Genomic DNA, 22,969 nt, shown 5'->3' with positions numbered 1-22,969 from the left:
AGGTAGGTGGTCAGTGGTAGAACAAAAGGTTTATAGGTCATGGTCTTTGGGGCTCAGGGTTCTCCAGTCACTACTGGGCCAGCTGCCAGATGTACATAGTATACGATAGAGAAACAACACAGAAATCTGAAAGGAATTTTCTGCCTTTTCTTGTATTATCCAGTTACTGTCTTAATGGAAGTGAGGGCTTGGGCATCTGTGCACATGTGTAGTCGTGAGTGTGCTGCTTCTTGGTGGCTAGCTCTGGCCTTCTACCCCAGAGCATTGGCAGTCCCTAGTGTTTATTAAGTTAGTATTGGCAGTGCTAGCATTTGTAAGTGATTGGAAAGGTTGAAACATACCCGTAACTCCCTAGATAAAGGACCAGTGAGTTCCTACTTTATGGATCTGGTCACAGCTGTTTAGTGCTTCATAGAAAAATACATAGCCTTGGGGCTGGAGAGATGGTTTAGCAGTTAAGTGCTTGCCTATGAAGCTTAAGGACCCCAGTTCAAGGCTCGATTCCCCCAGGACCCAAGTAAGCCAGATGGACAAGATGGGGCATGCATTTGGAATTCGTTTGCAGTGGCTGGAAGCCCTGGCGCTCCATTCTCTATCTCTCTGCCTGCCTGTCTCTCAAATAAATAAATAAAAATAAACATAAAACCCATCTCTTAACCTCAGCACTCTCAAAAAAAGGAGTTGGGGGTGGGGGAGGAAATCTAGCTCTAGGTAAGAAATATTCAGCACACATGCATCACTAACTAGTCTTGCAGAATCTGTTTCCTAGCCTAAAATCTGCCACTGCCACAGGGATACCGCTCTGACTGGATGCTGCCAGCTGTCTTCCTTGCTTGTTTTGTCACTTAGTCCTCTCAACCGCGCCTTTTGGAGGATAGAGCGTTTGCCTCCTACTTTTCCTTAATGCTTGTTTATGGGACTAGGTACTGGGGAGGGGGAGGCATAGGAGTGCTCTGGTCTGGGTTCACGTGCAGGGTAATTTCAGTATTGGGGCTCTGCCAAGACACCAACACTTACTTACCGAGAGAATATTGTAATGGAGACAATCTCACTGTTGTGGTTCTGTCAGTGTTTTATGAAAGTATCATAACCCATTGTTTTATATACTTTTCCCCCCCTAAGCTTGCCAGCTTTTATTTTCTTTTTCTTTTTTGTTTTTCGAGGTTGGGTTTCAGTCTAGCCCAGGCTGACCTGGAATTCACTGTGTAGTCTCAGGGTGGCTTCAAACTCACAGCGATCCTCCCACCTCTGCCTCCTGAATGCTAGTATTAAAGATGTGCACTACCATGGCTGGCCTTCTTTGTTTTTAAAATTTATTACTGTGTGTGTTTACATACATGTGTACATAGGTACGTATATGGGCACACATACTCCATGGCAGTTGTGTGGAGGTCACAGGACAACCTCAAGGTGTCTGTGCTGTCTTCCACCTTCCTTAAGACAGGATCTCTTCCCACTGCAAACAAACCCCAGTAAGCTTCAGATCCCAGTGTTGAGATTACAGATGCATTCGCTGCTGTGCATCAGTTTACTTAGATATGGGGGAGGGTCAGATCTCAGGTTGGTAGGCTTTGTAAGCAAGTGCCTTTAACCACTGGGTCATCTCCTCAGCCCCATTTTTATTTTTTATTTTTTTCCCAAAGTAGGATCTCACTCTAGCCCAGGCTGACCTGGAATTTGCTATGTAGTCTCAGGGTGGCCTTGAATGACCCACCTACCTCTGCTTCCCAAGTGCTGGGATTAAAGACATGTTCTACCACACCTGACCTCAGCCCAAAAATTTAGTAAGTCATCTCTGCAACCCAAATAAATTAATTTTTAAAATGAAGCATATATGATTTATTTGTGAGGGGAGAGAGAGAAGTAATGGGCTTGCCAGAATTAATTCCAAGTTCATGTGCCATTTTTGCTTCTGGCTTTACGTGGGTACTAGGGAATGGAACCTGGGCTGTTAGGCTTGCAAGCATGCACCTTTAACTACTGAGCCATCTGTCTAGCATGTTATTGTTATTTTCAGTTACTCAAAATATGTTGATCTTTAGTCATCCAAGTCTAGATGAAGTGTCCTTTGACTGAGGGAGCAGGGCTTTCGCGTGCCCTTAGCTAATGTTCTTGAGCTTCCTTTCTGCTGGGCTCTAGGCAGGATGGCTCTTCTTTGCCTTAATGGCTCACTGTGTGACAGGTGTCCATCTCTCTGTCTTGCTCTGCTATGCCTCAGCTCTGGCCTTCATGACTTCCTGCCAGCTGACTCAGGTATGTGCTGAGCAGAGGGTCAAGGGAAGAAGGGCGGTTTGCCTTTGGCTGGGAGCTCTGACAGTCCCACGACCCTCCCTCTGTTCTCTGGTTGGCTACTTAGTGTACTTAGTGGTTAATACTGAGGTCGTCTCACCAGCCAAGCATTTCTACACATTCTTGTGTGATTCACTAGAAGACTGTGCAGGAAACATCTTCTGTGTGCATATATTCCACTCACTTGCACACCCGTCCTCACATACTCATAAAAGGCTGGAACTTTCTGTTTCTTGTTCATGATGTGCTATGATGTCTGGAGTTGGTGTTCTCTGAGCTGAGGGAGACATGGCCCTGGATCTGCTCAGCAGCTGTGCCCCTTGAGAAAATTGTCACCACCTCCCTTTCAGTGATGGGGTGTTATATATACACATACTCACAGCAGCCCTTCTTTCTTGCAGGGTGAACTTATTACCTTCTATTACTACTGGAAGAAAACCCCAGAGGCAGCCAGCTCCCGTGCCCACCGCAGGCACCGCAGACAGGCTGTGTTCCGGAGGATAAAGACCCGCACCGCATCTACCCCTGTCAACACACCCTCCAGACCCCCTTCTAGTGAATTCTGTAAGTGAGGGGTGTTGGTCCTGCAAAGGGTGGAAGAAGACTGTTAACATGCAGCCCCATGTATATGCATGTTTATGTATGAAGCCTGATCTACATGTAGTGCTAACCATCTGTGAGAGATTTCCCTACCATCAGTATAAAAATGTACAAAGTGATCCATATGTTTATTTTACTTATGAGAGAGAGAATATAAATGAGAATGAATGGGCGCATCAGGGCCTCTTGCCACTGCAAGTGAACTGCAGATGAATATGCCACTTTGTTGTGCGTCTGGCTTTATGTTGGTGCTGGGGAATCTAACCAAGGCCGTCAGGCTTTGCAAGAAAGTATCTTTTAGCTGCTGAACCACCACTCAGCTTCTGTGTGTGTGTGGGGGGGGGTGAAGGGTGAGGAGGTCAGAGGACAACCTTGGGTGTCAGTCTCAGGAATGCCATCTACCTTTCTTGAGACAGGGGCTCTCACTGGAGCTCCTCAGTTAGACCAGTGAACCCCAGAGATCCTCCTTGACACTGAGAGTAGAGTACAAGTACTATGCTTGGCATTTTATTTTATTTTTATTATTATCACTTTTTTATTTTATTTATTTGTTTATTTTGGTTTTCAAGGTAGGCTCTCACTCTGGTCCAGGCTGACCTGCAATTATGTAGTCTCAGGGTGGCCTCGAACTCACCACACTTACCTCTGCCTCCCGAGTGCTGGGATTAAAGGTGTGTGCCACCACACCCGGCTGGCATTTTATTTATTTAATTAATTTTTAAATTAATTAAATTTTTTTGTAAGTCGGGTCTTACTCTAGCTCAGGCTGACCTGGAATCTACTATGTAGTCTCAGGGTGGCCTCAAACTCATGGCGATCCTCCTACCTCTGCCTCCTGAGTGCTGGGATTAAAGGCATGTGCCACCACGCCCAGCTTGCATTTTATTTTTTCATGGGTACTGGAAATTGAACTCAGTTCCCCAGGTTTGTGTGGCAAGCACTTTACCCGCTGAGTTTATTTCCCCAGTCCCTGCTTGCTTGTTTGTTAGGAGAGAAGCAGGGCTGGAGAGGTGGCTTAGCAGTTAAGTGCTTGCTTGTGAAGCCTAAGGACCCCAGTTCGAGGCTCAATTTCCCCAGGATCCACATTAGCCAGATGCACAAGGGGGTGAACGCATCTGGAGTTCATTTGCAGTGGCTAGAGGCCCTGGTGTGCTCATTCTCTCCCTTCCTCCCTCCCTCTCTCCCTCCCTCTCTCCCTCTCTCTCTCCCTCTCTCTCTCTGCCTCTTTCTCTCTCTCTGCTGCTCTAAAATAAATAAATAAAAATAACAAAATTTTTTTTAAAAAACGAGAGAAGTAGACACAGGTAGAGAGGATGAATATAGGTATGTCAGGGCTTTCAACCATAGCAAATTCAGACACATGGGCCACTTGGTGTGTCTGACTTTAAGTGGGTTTTGGGGAATCAAACCCAGGCTTTACAAGCAAAGCACCTTTAACCACTGAGCCTTTTCTCCAGCCCCATTTAAGTTTTTTTTTTTTTTTTTTTTTTTTTTTTTTTTTTTTAATAGGATCTTGCTCTAGCCCAGGCTGGCCTCCAACTCACAGTGGTCCTCTTGCCTCTGCCTCCCAAATGCTGGGATTAAAAACATGCATGCCAGACCCGGCCCTCCATTTAAGTATTTTTGACAAGCTCAGCATTGTTTAACTTTTTACAAAAATGTCCCTTTGGCCTAAGATTTCATTATGAGAGCTTATAAGGCACACATGTGGGTTGTGGTACTAAAATCCTCCTACCTAACAGATCCTCTTCCCAGGCCTAGTGTGATGCACCCTGTTATCACCGTGAGGCCCTTCCTTCTTTTCCCCTTGAACTGGCCCAGGACGTTGGCCTGAGGGGCACCTGTGTTATGCACATGAGAGCTGGAAGTCATCAAGTAGGACCAATGGGATTCAGTGGGACAGTGGTTCTCAGGTCTCCAGATGCACTAGGGAAGGTATCGAGGGTGCACTGTTCCCAGTTCAGATTCACTAGTATAAGCTCCTGTGCTGGCCACCCCAGGATTCAGGTGTGACATCAGGCCCCAAAAATCTGGCAAGGCAGGCCCTTAAGTACCGCCCTTCACACACAAGCTCTTTGCTCTGATGACTGACCCTGAGGAATTCAAAACCTTTGTGAGGCTGCTTGCTTCTGCCACTGGAGCTATTCTCTAGTGGCTGTCATCATGGCTGAGCATAATGCTCTCTCTCCTGTTCTCACGTGTGCCCATCTTGCACAGTGGACCTGAGTTCAGCCAGCGAGGATGACTTTGACAGTGAGGACAGTGAGCAGGAGCTGAAGGGCTACGCTTGCCGCCACTGCTTCACCACCAGTAAGTGCTCTTCCTGTGCCCCAGGGCGGGCGGTGGGGGTGGTGGTGGTGCCATGTCCTTTCTCCTTGGACCAGGGCAGGCTCTGGCACTGGTGGGTTTGGAACATTTCATGCATCAAACTGGAAACCTGCTGGGGATACTGATTGACTCCCTTGTCTGGCAGTCATTATGGAGAACTGTACTTTCTGGGTAGGAGGGACAGTGCAAGGTTGGGGAGGGGTCTGTACTTCCTGGGAACTTGCTGCCATCTCTTGGGTGTTAGAGGGAGTAGTGGATGCTCCTCACCAGCCCTGGGTGGTCTGAGGGGCAAGGTGTGTCCAAGCCCTGTGCTCTGTGGCTCTGATGCAGCAGGATCAGGTGTAGCCCATACAGTCTGCCCAGACTTCGCTGAGGGCAGAGCTGGTTTCCAAAACTGCTGCCCTCACCTTATGCAGCCTCCAAAGACTGGCATCACGGGGGTCGGGAGAATATCCTGCTCTGTACCGACTGCCGCATCCACTTCAAGAAGTACGGTGAGCTGCCACCCATCGAGAAACCTGTGGACCCCCCACCGTTCATGTTCAAGCCTGTCAAGGAGGAGGACGATGGGCTCAATGGGAAGCATAGCATGAGGACACGGCGGAGTCGGGGCTCGGTGAGTCGGGCCTGGAGTTTGCTGGGCTTGTGACCACCACAGAAGGAAGTCAGGATTGGCTTTTGTGGAGAAACAAACCCAAAGGCCTTGCCTGTGGGGTTAGGACTGGCACTCTGTTCTATTCTTGGGGAGCCCATAGGGTGCTTATCCTAAGCTCAGTTTTATGGGCGCTCATTGGTCTTGGTTTGTGGCCAAGTGTCAACTCTCCATGTTCCTCAAAGCTTTCTATGGGCCAGTCTTGTACAGTATGGTATACCTTTTGTTATTTTTTCAAACAGTTTATCCAACTTTAAAAGCTTTCTGCTCATTGCATAGCCCTTTCATGAAGAAGCTTTGTTTAACAAGGCATTGTGGTGGTGCATGTAATCCCAGCTCTTGGGAGGCTGAGGCAGGAAGAAAACCATGAGTTTAAGGTCAGTCTAGGGTACAAAGAGACTTTGTCTTTAAAAAGTTAAGTAAAAGCCAGTCCTAGCAGAGGCAGAGGGGCTAGAGATAGGAGGATGGCTCTGAGTTCGAGGCTAGCTTGAAACTACATAGTGAATTTCAGGATAGCCTAAGCCAGTGTGAGACCCTACAGGGGGAAGTTAAGAAAAAAGCTTTGACTTGGTTAGTACGTCTGGGTCCATGAGAAGATCATGGTTGAGGATGCTGAGGGTTCTTCTTTCCAGTGCTAATCTACCTCTGGGGCCTTCTTGTAGGTGCCAGTAGGTGGCCCACCTCCCCCAGCATCCTGACCTCAGCTGAGTTCCAGAAGATGCTGAGGGCTGGGCTGTTGTGATAACTTAAGAGCAGTATTTAACAGCTTGTCTCTTTGGGAGACTTTCCTGTGCTATCGGATTAATGCATGTATGTTACAGTCTGGTTGGGAAAGTGACAGATACTGGGATAAACAGAAAGGGAGATGACCTTGTGTGTTATAGTAGACAACCCAGCTAGCTTGCTGCCTGCCATGCAGAAAGCCCATTTCGGGCCAGGCGTGGTGGCACTCGCCTTTAATCCCAGCACTCGGGAAGCAGAGGTAGGTGAATCGCCATGAGTTCAAGGCCACCCTGAGACTCCATAGTGAATTCCAGGTCAGCCTGAGCTAGAGTGAGACCCTACCTCAAAAAGACAAAACAGAAAGCCCTTTTTATTTCCAGGACAGTTCCTCAGTACTGTTTATGGGTTTGAAAATTGTTCTTTTTTAAATTTTATTTCTATGAGAGAGAAGCCAGGGCTTCTTGCCACTACACATGAACTTCAGATGCATGCATCACTTTGTGCATCTGGCTTTACATGAGAACTGAAAATGTCAAACCAGGACCCACATGCTTTTGTAAGCAAACACATTTAACTGCATAGCCTCCTCCCCAGCCCCAGACATGCTCTTTTTAACAGGTGAACAGTGTTGATCCCACCTACTGCTTGTATCTGGGTTCAGGAGGGTTCCTGGGGATCCATCCTTAACAAGCTTTGGTTTTGGAGGGACAGATGTCTACACTACGCAGTGGTCGAAAGAAACAGCCTGCCAGTCCTGATGGTCGTGCCTCACCCATTAATGAAGACATCCGCTCTAGTGGCCGGAACTCTCCCAGTGCTGCCAGCACCTCCAGTAATGACAGTAAAGCGGAGACAGTGAAGAAGTCAGCCAAGGTCAGCAAGGGAGGGAGAATGGAGCTCTACTTCCTCTTTCCTTCCCCTTGGCTACCTAAGCTGCTGCTTGCCACCCGTAGACATGGGTCTTGAAGCGCCTCTGGGCTACTCAACAGTGTGCTCTGCTAGTGTCTTCAAATGGAATCCTCGGGCCTAGAGAGAGGGTTACATCTGCCTTTACTGTGCCAGGGCTTCGGGGACATGGGGTGGGGGGTGGCTAGAAAGACTCCTGGGGGCTGCTGCTTTTCCCCCAGCCTCCTGTAACTGGTCCGTCCTGAGCTTTCTTGCTTTTGGAAGTGGAACTCAGAATGAGGGAGCAGGGTCCACAGAGCCATCATTTCCTAGCTAGGCTTCCTTGCCTTGATCTGATTACTCCTTGGGGTGGGTCTTCCATTGCAGAAGGTAAAGGAGGAGGCCTCGTCCCCTCTGAAGAGCACTAAGCGCCAGCGCGAGAAGGTGGCCTCTGACACCGAGGAGACGGACAGGGCGAGCTCCAAAAAGACAAAGACCCAGGTGAGGCTGGCATCCAAATACAAGCCTTGTTGACTCAGGCTGGCTGCTCCTGCTCCTTGAAAACATCCAGCCCAGGCTCTCCTGGGGGTGATGGTGACCTGGCTTCTAGGGAAGCTTGGATTTTTTTTTTTTTTTTTTTTTGGCCCCCTAACCCTTACTGTAGCCTAGGCTGACCTGGAACTCACTCTAGTTCCAGGCCGCCCTCAAACTCACAATGGTCCCTCTACCTCCCTAGTGCTGGGATTAAAGGCTGCCACACCCAGTAGCTTAAATGTTTTGGGGCAGGAGATGAGCTTGCTCCTGCTGCACGGACCATGGCTGTATGCCCAGCACTAGCAGTGTGGGGCAGAGTGCTGCTGTCCTAGAGCTTCCATCTCTTGCTTCTCTGGCTCTAGGAGATCAGCCGTCCTAACTCGCCATCTGAAGGTGAGGGGGAGAGTTCTGACAGTCGCAGTGTCAATGATGAGGGCAGCAGTGACCCCAAAGACATCGACCAGGACAATCGCAGCACGTCTCCCAGTATCCCCAGCCCTCAGGACAATGAGAGCGACTCGGACTCATCTGCCCAGCAGCAGATGCTGCAGGCTCAGCCCTCAGCCTTGCAGGCTCCCAGTGGGACTGCCACAGCCTCCTCCACAGCCCCTCCAGGAACACCCCAGCTTCCCCCCTCAGGACCCACGCCTACTGCCACTGCTGTCCCTCCACAGGGGTCTCCTGCAACCTCACAACCCCCTAACCAGCCACAGGCTACAGTGGCACCTGTAGCCCACACACATATCCAGCAGGCGCCCACCCTGCACCCACCTCGGCTGCCCTCACCTCATCCCCCACTGCAGCCTCTGACTGCGCCTGCTGGCCAGACCTCAGCCCCACCACATGCCCAGCCCCCCCTGCACGGTCAGGGCCCAGCGGGCCCTCACAGCCTGCAGACTGGGCCCCTGCTACAGCACCCGGGACTCCCTCAACCCTTTGGCCTTCCTCCTCAGGCTTCTCCAGGCCAGGCCCCTCTGGGAAGCTCCCCGGCAGCAGCTCACCCTCATACCACCTTGCAGCTCCCAGCCTCTCAGTCAGCACTGCAGCCCCAACAGCCCCCAAGGGAACAGCCCCTGCCTCCTGCACCCTTGGCCATGCCTCACATCAAACCCCCTCCCACCACACCCATCCCACAGCTTCCAGCACCACAGACTCACAAGCACCCTCCTCACCTTTCCGGGCCCTCACCCTTCTCCATGAATGCCAACCTGCCACCCCCTCCAGCCCTGAAGCCCCTCAGCTCCCTGTCTACACACCACCCTCCATCGGCCCACCCACCACCCCTGCAGCTCATGCCCCAGAGCCAGCCCTTACCCTCCTCTCCTGCCCAGCCCCCGGGGCTGACCCAAAGCCAGAGTCTGCCTCCTCCCGCTGCCTCTCACCCCCCTGCCAACCTCCACCAAGTATCCCCTCAGCCCTCATTTCCCCAGCACCCCTTTGTGCCTGGAGGACCTCCTCCCATCACTCCACCCTCTTGCCCTTCCACCTCTACCCCACCTGCGGGACCCAGCACCTCAACTCAGCCACCCTGCTCGGCCACGGTTTCTTCGGGAGGCAGTGTCCCAGGGCCAGCGTCCTGCCCTCTCCCCACTGTGCAAATCAAGGAGGAGGCTCTGGATGATGCTGAAGAGCCTGAAAGCCCTCCTCCGCCCCCCAGGAGCCCATCCCCTGAGCCCACCGTGGTGGACACCCCCAGCCATGCCAGCCAGTCTGCCAGGTACCAGTTCATAGGACTGTGGGCCCAGCTTGGGGGAGGGTACATTTGGCAGAGTCAGGTCAGGGGAGGCTTTGTCAGGAGCCCCCAGCCAGAGCCTCTGCCTTTCTAGGTTCTACAAACACCTGGACCGGGGTTACAACTCTTGTGCACGAACAGACCTGTACTTCATGCCTCTTGCTGGATCCAAACTAGCCAAGAAGAGGGAGGAGGCCATTGAGAAGGCTAAAAGGGAGGCCGAACAAAAAGCCCGTGAGGAACGGGAGCGGGAGAAAGAAAAGGAGAAGGAGCGAGAGCGCGAGCGTGAGCGGGAACGGGAGGCAGAGCGCGCAGCTGTGAGTCCCTGGAGGGGGCTTGGATGGGCAGGGAGGGCACCATATCCAGCCGGGCTGCCTAGCACATTCTTAGGCAGGTAGATGCTGTTGGCAGGCATTGCCATGCTTTTCTGTGGGTTGTAAACCATTGCCTTGCAGGGCCAGGCCTCACAGCACTTGCTGTAGGCTGTTGATTTGTACCTTCTCCTTAGTCATGAGGAGTCAGAATACCAGGAGGGGGCAACTTGGGAGGAGAACCAGGGGTGAGCTGACTCAGGGACCTGTGCTTTGCTTAGGGGCTAGGTCACCGGCTACATGCCTAGTGAGGCACTAGTCATGCCTAGGCAGGGTAAAGGGAAGCCAAATCCAAAATGACATACAGGACCTCCTAGTGTGGGTTTCCTGGCTCTCTTGGAAAGTTCATCACCCCTGCCCATCATAGGCATTACTCTCAGGCGCCAGGGCGAGACCAAAGAGAAGGTCATAGCAGAATCTGAACCATACCCGAGTGCCTGGCCCATGGATGGCTAGGGGTATCATACATCTTTGGACTAGAGGGACCAGGTTGGTCTGACATGGTAGGACTGGAGCCAGACAGGGCCTACCTGTGTGGTGAAAACCAGGTTCAGACCCACAGGCAGTCTTGGCACCTGTCCCTCACACGCTCTTTTCTTCAACAGAAGGCGTCTAGCTCAGCTCATGAAGGCCGTCTTAGTGATCCCCAGCTCAGCGGTCCTGGCCATATGCGGCCCTCCTTTGAGCCACCACCGACAACCATTGCTGCTGTGCCCCCATACATTGGGCCTGACACACCTGCCCTCCGGACACTGAGTGAATATGCTCGGCCCCATGTCATGTCACCCACCAACCGCAATCACCCCTTCTACATGCCCCTCAACCCTACTGACCCCCTGCTGGCCTACCACATGCCTGGCCTCTACAATGTCGATCCTACCATCCGTGAGCGGGAGCTCCGTGAGCGGGAGATTCGGGAACGGGAAATTCGGGAGCGTGAGTTGCGGGAGAGGATGAAGCCAGGCTTTGAAGTGAAGCCCCCGGAGCTGGACCCCCTGCACCCAGCCACCAACCCCATGGAGCATTTTGCCCGGCATAGTGCTCTCTCCATCCCCCCTACAGCTGGCCCACACCCATTTGCCTCTTTCCATCCGGGCCTGAACCCCTTGGAGCGGGAGAGACTGGCCTTAGCAGGTCCCCAGCTGCGGCCTGAGATGAGCTACCCAGACAGATTGGCAGCTGAGCGCATCCATGCAGAGCGCATGGCATCACTGACAAGTGACCCCCTGGCACGACTGCAAATGTTCAACGTGACTCCACACCATCACCAGCACTCACACATCCACTCCCACCTCCACCTCCACCAGCAGGACCCCCTTCACCAAGGTGGGTGTTGCATGCACAGGGAAGGGTGGGGCGGAGGCATCCTCCTTCTCAATTGTGGGTTGTAGGGAAGCTACAGCATTCAGTCCTGTTATGGTAGCCTCTGGGGAAAGCCTGGGTTTCTGGCCCCGTGCTCAAGCTGAGAGATGACAAGAAAGGTTTGGATGCAGGCACCGAGCTGCCCAAGGAATTTAGGTTATTCTGTAGTAGAGAACTTAAAATAATAGTCCTCACTGGGTGTGGTGGAACATGGCTTTTATCCTAGTGCCCAGGAGGCAGAGGTAGGAGTTCGCTCTGAGTTTGAGGTCACCCTGAGACTATAGTGAATTCTAGGTCCTCAGGCAGCACTGAGCGAGGCTGGTTCTGTGGTCAGGCTTGGGGCTTGGGCTTTGGGAATGATGGGAAGAAACATGCACTTCATGGTAGACTCTTCAACATCCCACCTTTCTGGCACACTTATCAAGGTGAGGTCAGGATTACTTGCAGCCAAATGGTATTTCCTGCTCTGGTGGCCAGGAGCCAGTTTGGGTGAGAGGCCAGTCACTGGTCATGCAGCAAGAAACCAGAGCCAGAGCCTCACCACCTGCATCTGGATTTGTGTTCTGTCTTTTAGGTTCAGCAGGCCCAGTTCACCCCCTGGTTGACCCCCTGACGGCTGGCCCTCACCTGGCACGCTTCCCTTATCCTCCTGGTACCCTCCCCAACCCTCTGCTTGGACAGCCTCCACATGAACATGAGATGCTGCGCCATCCAGTTTTTGGTAAGAATTTACCAGAGGAAGAATGGGTGCAAGTTGGGCTAAAGTCTGGTTCACCTTCATTCATCTCCTAACAGAATAGGTGTGGATTTCCAGCTCTAGGAGGACTTGATGGAGGAGGTCCCATCTGCACATCAAAGTAGCCTTGGCAGGAGGCACTAGTGTGGACCTTTGTCCTGGGGGCTCAGCCAAGCCACTGTTGTCCCACCTTTGACACAGTGCTCTCTGTAGGGACTGGGAGGGATGGCTCGACTCCTTATCCAGAGGAGCGCAGCTACTGGGTGGACTCTCTTTTGACCTCTTTACTGGTCACTTGTCTTGGTTGCCCTGTACCTGGCTACTCCCCTGACTTGTTTTTGTAGCGGAGCCTGTTTTGTGCTTGGCAGGCACCCCCTACCCCCGAGACCTGCCTGGGGCCATCCCACCTCCCATGTCAGCAGCCCACCAGCTGCAGGCTATGCATGCCCAGTCAGCTGAGCTCCAGAGACTGGCCATGGAGCAGCAATGGCTGCACGGACACCCCCACATGCATGGTGGCCACCTACCAAGTCAAGAAGATTATTACAGGTGAGGTGGGAGAGGAAGGAGGCAGGGGCTAGGCTTCCCACCCCAGCACCAACTCCATTATGGCTAGCACCAGCTGCTAGCTACCCCTTTGTTCTACTAAACCCTAAGCAGGGGAAGCTTACAGACATAGCTTGGTCGTATGAGAGGCCACTGGGGTGAGGGTGGGGCTCACAAGTAAATGGACCCTCTCAAACCACCTGTGTGTAACCTGTAGTGTAAAGCCTGCCTGTCATCAGCCCCAGCTTGATGCCCATTCTCTTGTTTTTTTTTCTTCTTCTTTTTCCAGTCGACTGAAGAAAGAAGGTGACAAGCAGTTATAAGTTATTTATTTGTTAATGCTGGCTGTGGAAACCTCAGTTCTTGGGGGGCAGAAACAGGACTTTTTACATACAGTAGGAGCTGCAAAAGCAAAAGGAATATCTTCTGAAGATTTCTTTATATATTTAAAACCCACAACTAAAAATGAATCTGCATAATAGTGTTCGTTTGTTGACGATTTCCTGAGACTGGTTTGTCTCCCTGCATGACAGTCCCCCAGAAACTTAGTGAGTCCTGGGCTGGACTGAACACCCAGAAAACTTCCCTGCAATCTTGGGGTTTGGCTTTAGTTTCTTTTCCTTGATTTCTCAGTAGGTGCTAGAATCTGTTCACACCCTTCACTGTGCGTGCAGACACAGAGTCACGTGGGTTCCAGAACCCACGAGGTTTGCAGAGAGGTGGCATATGAGTTTGGAATCGAAGAGCTATAATTTTTAAAGAATCTTTTATTTTAATACATTGTAGGAAATCTTCATAATTTGGGAAAGTTCTGCAGCATGGCTTTTTACATCTGTAAATAAATTTTAGAAGTCTTTTTTTTTTTTCCTTCCACAAACGACTATTCTGATCTATTTTTTCCAGCCATGTCACTAATTGTGAATTCCTACCAGCTATTGACAGAATACAGAGTTGATTTTTTAATAAAAAGTTATATATAATTATCCCTTTAATTAAAGGGACTAGATGGGCGTTACTAGTTGCAAGCGGCAGGAGCTTGGGACTAGGTTGGTCACAGCGGTGAGCATCCAGGGGTTGGCAGGGACAGTGTTACAGGCTCTTTATTTTGCTGCTTTGATTTGGTTTTTCTGTCCCTTGCACATGCTTCGCAGTGGCAGACTTGTTCGAGTGAGCCTCCTTCCTTATGCAGAGGAGTTCAGTGTTGGCTTTCTGTTCCCTGCTGTCACCGTTGTCCTGTCTCTGCTTAGAAAGCGCATGTTTATGTGTGTCTGATGATAGATTTTCTTAGAGTTCTATGCACACTTTTAATTGTTCTGGACAAATTGCCTTTTTTAATATTCTGAAAATTTCGTAAATGCTATAGAAAATTCAAGAAAGTGATTTGATACAGGTAACTGAGCACATGAAGGACCCAGGACATATGCTTGCCAAAGGAATCTGTTAGAAATCTGCCCAAGTGCAGGCCATCATTTTGCTCTTGTAGGACCAAGCCAAGTCATCTTTCCACAGACTGAGGTTGCCTCTGAGTGAGGAACACCCTAGGAATCAACATGGTCATGGGTCTGGCTTGCCGTTTTGGCCCTGGAGTAGGCCTACTCATGGTGACACATCTGCCTGGAAAACCAATGTGTCCCACTTTTCCTCCTGGAAGTAGGATAGGAATCCTAGCTGAAAACAGGTTCCCCAGGAAAATCCCCTTTCTTTAGGAGGCTGGACCCATTTTTCAGCAGAGCTGGCTGCCAGGACAGGGCCTTTTCCTGCCCTCACACTCTCAAAGGTCATTTCCACTATCACGTGTGGTGGTTACATCTGAGATGTCAGTCAAGGCCACTCTGAGGGCTGGTGGTTAAGACCTGCCTAGGCCCCTTAGCAGAAGCTGCCCATAGCTGACCTAGCTAGTTAGCATTCACTCTGCTCCAGGCTCTGTTCTCAGAGCTGTAGCAGGGCCTCTCGTGCTCTATGAACCTTGTGTGGAACAGGTGTGATTGGTTCGTCATTGAAAATGCCTGTAGTTTGTTTACTTCTGTTTGTTCTCATTCCATTTCTGCCTTAACTTTATTTAGTTCCTTACAGGAGGCAAGCTCATAGTAACTCTTGGTTGTCAAACTTCTGGCCACCTTGGCTCAGAAGCATTTATTTTGTTCTGGAGGTGGTGACAAAGACCTCCAGGTGGATTGCCCTTCTCTACTCTGAGGAAAGCCTCTTCCCTCTGGCCTCTGGATGGGTAGCTATGTTCTGCCCCATGCCACCACCTCTCCTTTTCTCCCCCTTTAAACTGAATCTGCCATTACCCATTTTCCAAAGAGAAAAAAGTGAAGTCCTTTGAATTCTGTACTTGAAATCTGTCTGAAAGTGTTTCCTTGTTGTGTTTTGGGTTTCTTCCCATATCCCAAGGTGAAGCACTGAGATTCTTCCATGTCAGAGCCCACGCCCTGAAAACCCTCACCCAAACTACCGTTTGTTCAGGAGGCTCCAGACCTTCGTGGTGTCTTTGAAGCCTGACCACTGGTTTCCTTCTGGACGTACCTCCTCTCACCTGCAGTCTGGTTTTGCTTTCTGTGTTTTGTACGTACTTGTTCCGTGTCGTCAAGGTTGAGCTTCACGCCTCACTGCAGCGGAGCGGACATTCTGATTGCTATGTTTCTATATATCTCGGAGCTAAGTGTATATATGAGTAGTTTGCCATGAGATAACAGTGTAAACAGTAGGCAACCAGAAATCGTGACTTCTGTGTTCTCTCCATTTGAGTATTTTGTAATTTTTTTGAAATATTTGTGGACATAAATAAAACCAAGCTACACTACATCACCGAGTGTCGGTAGCACACTGTCTCATTCTGGGAGCACAGGGAAGGGTACTGCTGGCTGTTGCCTGCCTTAAGTGAGTGGGCAAGGGGCAGGGAGTCTGCATTCCCCACTGGGGTCCCTACGTACCTCCCAGAGCAGCGGGGAGTCTATGCTGTCTTCAGGAGTCTGCTTGCTCTCTGGGCCAGCACCATGCCCACGGTGTGTGGAGATGTGGTTTCTTGGCCTTCTAAGGAGAGGGATTGATGCCACCTACCAGGGCAGTGGCCTCCTGCTCTTGGCTATTCTCCTGCCTGTCCTTCCTCTGCTCAGAACTAGGCTCCAGGTTGAAGGTACATTGTGGTTCCTAGGTGGCCTTTCCCAGGGAAGGTGCACTAGGTACCCATAAGGTGTGGGTGCGGCCACCAGGGGCAGGAGTCCTGCTGTGGTTTCAGGAACTGACCGAAGTATTTTCCTGATGTTTCTACATAGTCCCTGGGTGTTTGCATGGTTTTCATCTGGGGTACAGCTCTGATTTCTAGATGTTTTGAGGGCAGGCAGGAAAAGCTCAGAGAGCTTGCGGGAGGTGAGAAACTTGGAGCGTACCTGAGCAGCGCTCAAGCCTGTTCTGGGTCCTCAGGCGGCAAGGGCTCCGTTCTGCCGCTTGGATGAGCAGGATGCAGACTCAGGGAGGGGCTGGCCAGCTAGCCTGGAAGACTTGTCCCAAGTCCCTTGCAGAAGCTTATGGTATTTGGGTATCTGGGGTTACAGAGTGGGTAGAATCCAGGTGGTGTCTGGCTAGTCGTCACCCAGCTGCTCACTGTGGTGCTACAGCTCTTACTGGGTGTCACTCTATGAACTGTAGAGGTAAATGGTTCATTGGTAGACCTGAGTGTAGATTTGTGCTGCACAGAAAGCCCTCAAGAACTCTTAGGTGCTTCCAGAAATGTAAATATTGTGGCCACTAGGAAAACTAGGAGGTCTTGAAGACACTGAACTTGACCTGGGTGAACTAGCACGCTCACTGCTAAGTATAGGTGCAAGGGAAAACGAGGGTGGTACACACATGGATGTGGACATACAGAAAACAAAGTCCAGGCTGGGGAGATGATTCCGTAGTTAAAGGTGATTGCTTGCAAAGCCTGCCTGCCAAGGTTCAGTTCCACAATACCCATGCAAAGCCAGATGTTATAGTCACATGCATCTGGAGTTCATTTGCAGCAGCTGGAGGTAGAGGTCCTGGCACACCTTCCTCTTCCACCCCCCTTCTTTCTCTGCTTGCAAATAAAAAACTTTAAAAATCTCCTGTCATTTGGAGATACTTTGGAAACTTGAGAACATTATGTTAAGTGAAATAAGCCAGGTAAAACAAAGAAAAATACCTGTTCTAATTTGTTGGACTATAGAATAGCTCATTAGAGACTGAGACGGGTGGAGAGGAGGTAGAGGGAAGCTGGATAACAGACCCTGAAACAGAATTCTTGTGTTCTAAGAATAATAAGGCAACCAAAGTTTATGATACTTTCCATATTCAAAAATTTTGATTCCTGGGCTGGAGAGATGGTTTAGCAGTTAAAGCACTTGCCACCAAGGCCAAAGGACCCAGGTTTGATTCCCCAGTACCCATGTAAAGCCAGATGCACAATGTGGTCCATGGGTCTGGAGTTGCTTGCAGTGGCTAGAGACCCTGGGGCACCCATCCCCTCCCCCCCCAATCTCTCTCAAATAATTTTTTAAAAATTTGATTCCTATGGCTGGAGAGATGATGGTTTGGTGGTTAAGGTACTTGTCTGCAAAGCCTAGTGACCCATGTTTAATTCCCCAGTATCCATGTAAAGTGAGATGTATAAAGTGGTGCATGCATCTGGAGTTTGTTTGCAGTAGCTAGAGGCCCTGGTGCACCCATATTCATTCATTCAGTCAGTCAGTCATATTCTCTCTCTGTCCTTACAAACAAATAAATAAAATTTTTAAAATTTTTTTTATTTTTATTTACTTACTTGACAGTGACAGAGAGAGAGAGAGAGAGAATGGGCGCGCCAGGGCTTCCAGCCACTGCAAATGAACTCCAGACACGTGCGCCCCCTTGTGCATCTGGCTAACGTGGGTCCTGGGGAACTGAGCCTTGAACCGGGGTCCTTAGGCTTCACAGGCAAGCGCTAAGCCATCTCTCCAGCCCATAAATAGAATTTTTTCTTGATTCCTTGTTGGTAATATGTTCTAAATAACCAGAAGCATGCAGAGGTTCCCATTACAAATTTGGTTCACATCTGAGGAGATGGAGGTGCTAATCATTTTTATTGGATGGGTGTGTGTGTCCATGAAATTATTATCCCTGTGCTCCACAAATGTGTGCAAGTAGATGCCAACGACAGAAGGGTGGATGTAACATTTCTCAGGCCTTTGCCACACATTTTTAAGACCGAGGGCTAACTTGGTGGGTGAGGCACTGCAGGGTATTGTCCCAGGCTAGCCTGCCTCTGTGGCCCCTTGCTCCCCCTTTCTGCAGAAATGGATTCTCAGCTTGGGCATGGGTGCCCTGTAGTGTCCCCCCTTTTTTGTTTTTGTTTTTCGAGGTCTTGCTGTAGCCCTATGTGGTCACTATGTGTTCTCAGGCTGGCCTCAAACTCACAGCCAAAGATTCCTCTGTCTCTCTCTCTTTCTCTGTTTTTTAATGTCTATTTATTTCAGTCTTCAAGATTTCTATTTCAGTTTTCCCTTGTTATGGTTAAAGTTGTCCACATTTACTCACCATTTGATTGATTAATGTATACATTAATGGCTTAAGTGTGTTCATGCTGTCCCCACTACCATGGATGCATCACCAGATCCTTCTACTTCTGCTATAGTACCTTTCTGGGCAAGCAAATTACAGGCGTGAGGGCAGAGTGGGAGGCCAGGGCCTCTGCTCACCTTAGTCTAACTTGGAACAGAGCATCCTGAGGTGCTCCAGCAAAAGGGCCCTTGGGCCACTGAGCAAATGGAAGTCGCTTCTAGGCCTAGAGAACAGTGTCTTCTCAAGCGATCTGGCATTGCAAACCTCCTGGCCCTCAAAAAGCCTGCACCACAGGGCTGTACAGTTGTGGGTGCAGATGGCTGCTTAGTGAGGGTCAGTGTCCTTCAGAAGCAACCACTAACCTGGGCCTGGCCAAGCTTCACCTCGGCGCTGCTGACCAACCTGGGAGGTTCCAAGCACGTCCCTGAACCCAGAGCTTTGAAATCGTAATGGATCCTGTTGTTCAGATACTTAGGGGGTCAGGAAAATTGACCCACACACGAGGGGAGTGCCTGCCTTACATAGGACTGTTGTAGGGACATGGAGAGACTTTAGGGACCACTAGCCTTGGGAGAATCAGAGGCTATGCAGTTTGACTGGTTCAGGCTGGAGAATATGGCCATGCTAGGACCCTAAAGTTCCCAGAGCAGGGCCTGGTGGGAGTTGTGCCATGAAAATTGCATGTCAATCTTGGATGGAGCACATGGCCACATGGGGTACCAGGGCAAGCTCAGGCTGAACTCCAGCTGCAACTCCCCTGGGCTCCTCCTCCATCACTTTTGTGGCCCTGGAAGCTCCCAGTATTGGAGTCCTTTCCCCCAACTTCTCACTGGGTTCACTGTTGCCCAGAATCCTTGGCAGCTAAATTTCTGGGCCCAGCTTTGGTCCTTTCACCCAGAATGGCTGCTCTGCCAGCTTTTGACCAGGAGTGGTAATTGCTTTCAGAAACCGTCCCATGACCTGTCAACCTAGGACATGGTCTCTCCTGTTAGTGGGTCCGTGTGTAGAGGTGACTACAGCTGCAACAGTACGGTCTTGATGGTGTAGACAAATGCACGGGTGAGCAGGTGGGTGGAGGGATGGGTGGATGGGTGCGAGGGTAGGGTGGAGATATGGGCCCTTGAGGGTCCCCAGTGCTGACTGCTGTTGGTTCGTAGGCATGGGTGGTCAGATAGGAGTTTCCCCTGGTCCAGGCTGAATCTGCAAGTCTCCTGAGTTAGGTGCCCACTGCAGGTGTTTCTCCTCCCATTCATTGCCACATACTATGCCTGCCCTTGTGGATCCAGCCCTGGTCCGTTCTTAGGGTCTGGGGTTATCTGCTCTACAGCTTGACCTCTGTTGAACCTCGGGGGTGAATTCATTTTAAAACGGAGGCACTTCTAAGACCTGTTTGACTCGGGGTTCCTGAGGCCTTTCTTTTTCTATGCCTCATCTGACGACTAATTCCTCTCCATTCCCGTCTGTGCCACTCCTCATTACAGAATACACTCCCAGACCTGGCCACCAGGTGGCAGTGGTTACAAAGTCATAATGGTTCTTTTGGAGCCACCAGCCAGATGCAAGACTTGTGAGCATACCCCGCTGAAATGATGGGTGAGCGGTGGTTTGAGACCAAGGGTCAAGGTGTCCTGGGCAAAAAGAGGTTGGAGAAAGTCACAATGGAGTAGCAGCACGGAGATGACTGGGCAGAGGTGCTGTGCACTGGAGAGGAGGCCTGACCCAGGTATTGGAAGGTGAGCAAAGGCTTGGAGAACAGGGGCTTCTAATTTTTAAAAATATTTTACTTTTATTTATTAGAGGAATAGATTGGGCATGCCAGGACCTCTAGCCACTGAAAACAAACTCTAGAAGCATGTGTCACCATGTGCCTCTGGCTTACATGGGTTCTGGGGAATCAAACCTGGGTCCTTAGGCTTTAAAGGCTAGCATCTTAATTGCTAAGCCATCTCTCCAGCCCTCTATGTTTTATTTTCATGTTTTTCCAGGACCTGGGGTGTGCACAATGGGTCCTGGAAAATGTTTGTTCATTTCTAAGAGTCAGGGACGCTGGAATAAAGCCCCAAAAATCTCTCTGAGCAGCTAATTTGCTCCTAAAGTAACATGAAGCTGCAACTTCAAATCCTAGTCAGGTATAAGTTTGTGACCCTATGCAGCAAGGATCAGATACTGGTGTGCTTGTCTGAACTCCTGGCCTCCCAGATGGAGTGAGTGCTTCGCGGTGGGGTATGGTCAGGACTGCTGTGGGCACTGTCATAGCTAGGTTAAGAGCGAGCCATCCTGAGATGTAGGATAGAGCCGTGGGGCTCTGGATGTGGCCCTTGCTCCCTGCTGCCACCTGCTGGGAGCTGCCTGAAGTGCGGGCAGCTTTCTGGAGAGTCGCTCCGTGCACAGCGCAGACACAGGGCAGATTTTCAGGAAAAGAAACTGAGGGCAGCAGCTAATGCCACACGGACAAGTGGTCTGTTCACATTTACTTGGAAAGTTCAAGGAAGGCTCAGGATTTGATGGACCAACAGTGGCAGGGGATCCTCTCTAGTTGTCTCTTGCAGATTTGAGTAGTTCTGGGCAACCCCAGCCCAGGGCAGTGGACAGCCATTCCACACTACATTATCTAGAAACTCCTCTGGGAAGATGAGTACATGGTGTCAGGAGAAGAGGCCCTGGAGCTCTGACTTCAGAAAATCAAAGAGCTTCTTTAAGCTTCATCTTCAAGATGCTAAGAATTGCCTCACGTTGCTCACAGCCCAAAGGGCACAAAGTCATGACTTGAAGGCAGAGGAAGGACTCCCTGGGGTCCAGCAGGGCAGGAGGCAGTGTCACTGAGTGGGAGCAACTAGGGCAGCCTGTGGACTATGAGGAGAGGCCATGACAAGGCAGGGGGTGACCATGGCCCAAATAGAGAAGTGCCCAAAGCATTCCACAGAGACCACAGTGTCTGCCCGACTGGCCCCAACTGGTCAGAGCAAGCTGACAGCTCCACAGTGAACCTGACTCTCCTTAGCACTGGACAGTGGTCTCAAGACTGCCTTTGGTGATAATGTGGCCAGGGACTGTGTTGAGAGTACTAGTGGCCTTACCATCCCATATTAGGCCAGTGCATTGCGTACCACAGTGCCCCACCCCCACCCTTCTCACACAGCCAGTAATCAGCTGCTACCCATGGGCATCTAGGAGTCATGACAAGTTAGGATATCAAGTGAAAGAAAGTGGCCAGAGACCCAAAGGAAAGAAACTGGTCCTCACAAAAAGTCCTCTCCCAGAAGCTGGGCATGGTTGCACATACCTTTAGTCCCAGCACTTTGGAGGCAGAGGTAGGAGGATTGCCATGAATTTGAGGCCACCCTAAGGCTACACAGTGAATTCCAGGTCAGTCTGAGCTACAGTGAAACCCTACCTCGAAAAATAAAACAAAATCAAAGTCCTCTCCCAGGCTGGAGTGATTTAGCAGTTAAGACACTTGCCTGCAAAGCCCAAGGACTCACGTTCAACTCTGCAGATCCCAAGTAAGCCAGGTGCACAAAGGTGAGGCAAGTGTAAGGTTTCACATGTCCACTAAGTGGCGCAGGCATCTGGAGTTTGATTGCAGTGCCTAAGGCCCTGGCATGCCTATTCTCTCTCTCTCTCTCTAAAATAAAATAAAGAGAGTCTTCTCCCTCCAGATCTGAAAGTGGTGCTGGAAAGCTGGGAGGTATGGTCTGTGATTTTTTTTTTTTTTTTATAGTGGGCTCTCCAGGGCCTCCAGATACTGCAAATGAACTCCAGATGGATGTGTCATCTTAAGCATCTGGGAAATTGAATGTGGGTCCTTAGGCTTCGCAGACAAGCTCCTTAACCAATGGTCCATCTCTCCAGCCCCCTGCTTTGTGATTTTTTATTCTAGCAAAGTGGGCCAGTATGATCTTGGGCACACAGAGGCCCTCAGTGTCCATCTGTGCAACGAATGGGTAAGGGAGAGGGAGTCAACCTTAAGCAACGGCAGGGTGGTTTGAGCAGACGTGTCCCCCTCCTCCCTCCTGAGATCTATTTCTCTGGGTATCTTGATGCCTGTGGTTACTCGAACATGGAGGGCAAATTCTTGCTCCTAGATTTCCCTTCTGTTCATAGGGGCAATTCTCTTCATACGCAAAATCACTGAACCAGAGAGCAGCTCCCACCCCTCCCCCAGTCTGCCCTGCTCATGACCACATAGCAGTTGCCAATTTCAGGTGAAAACCCTTAGTGCCTTAGTCTGTGAAGGCCTCTGACGCACTTGGTGCTGTGAGGGACTGTCAGTGTTTGACATCTCGGCACTATGGTTGTGGGGGGGGTAGTCGGCTTTCCATCACTGGCAGGATACCTGAGAGATTGGTTTTGGCTCATGGTCTTTAGGTCTAGCTTGTGGTCCCTGTTGCTTTGGGCTTCTGGCAGTGTGGCACATCTCATCGTGGGGTGGTGTGATGATGAGGGTACTCACCTGGTGGCAGCCGGAAGCAAAGGGAGTGGAAGCTCATCACCAGTGACCCAACGCCTCCTGCTAAGCCCCACCTTTTAAGGCTCCACCACCTCCCAGTTGCACATGGGCCGGGGGACACCTTTAATCTTTAGGTTTTTTGGGGAACATTTCATATCCAAATTACAGCAAGTGAATATGTGTGTGTATATATGTATATGAG

General features: G+C 50.4%; 1 protein-coding gene across 5 annotated transcripts in view; it reads left to right on the top strand.

The window, feature by feature from the left end:
• Rere (arginine-glutamic acid dipeptide repeats) overlaps window positions 1-15,563 on the top strand; it is a 315,974-nt gene extending 300,411 nt beyond the window's left edge. For 3 of the 5 annotated variants that reach the window (XM_045148711.1, XM_045148709.1, XM_045148712.1), the window contains 11 exons: window positions 2,691-2,853; window positions 5,107-5,199; window positions 5,634-5,833; window positions 7,304-7,465; window positions 7,865-7,978; window positions 8,374-9,728; window positions 9,838-10,060; window positions 10,720-11,440; window positions 12,051-12,197; window positions 12,557-12,761; window positions 13,048-15,563. In XM_045148711.1, the coding sequence (XP_045004646.1) occupies window positions 2,691-2,853; window positions 5,107-5,199; window positions 5,634-5,833; window positions 7,304-7,465; window positions 7,865-7,978; window positions 8,374-9,728; window positions 9,838-10,060; window positions 10,720-11,440; window positions 12,051-12,197; window positions 12,557-12,761; window positions 13,048-13,081 (3,417 nt within the window). In that variant the 3' untranslated portion in view covers window positions 13,082-15,563. The remainder of the gene's footprint in view (window positions 1-2,690; window positions 2,854-5,106; window positions 5,200-5,633; window positions 5,834-7,303; window positions 7,466-7,864; window positions 7,979-8,373; window positions 9,729-9,837; window positions 10,061-10,719; window positions 11,441-12,050; window positions 12,198-12,556; window positions 12,762-13,047) is intronic. The other 2 variants (XM_045148710.1, XM_004657673.2) reach the window with 2 other exon arrangements.
• Window positions 15,564-22,969: the final 7,406 nt, after the last annotated feature.

This window comes from Jaculus jaculus, chromosome 5, assembly GCF_020740685.1.
Source record: "Jaculus jaculus isolate mJacJac1 chromosome 5, mJacJac1.mat.Y.cur, whole genome shotgun sequence".
Classification (NCBI taxonomy): Eukaryota; Metazoa; Chordata; class Mammalia; order Rodentia; family Dipodidae; genus Jaculus; species Jaculus jaculus.
Note: the sequence above shows the minus strand (reverse complement) of the source record. Positions and strands in the feature narration are given on the sequence as shown.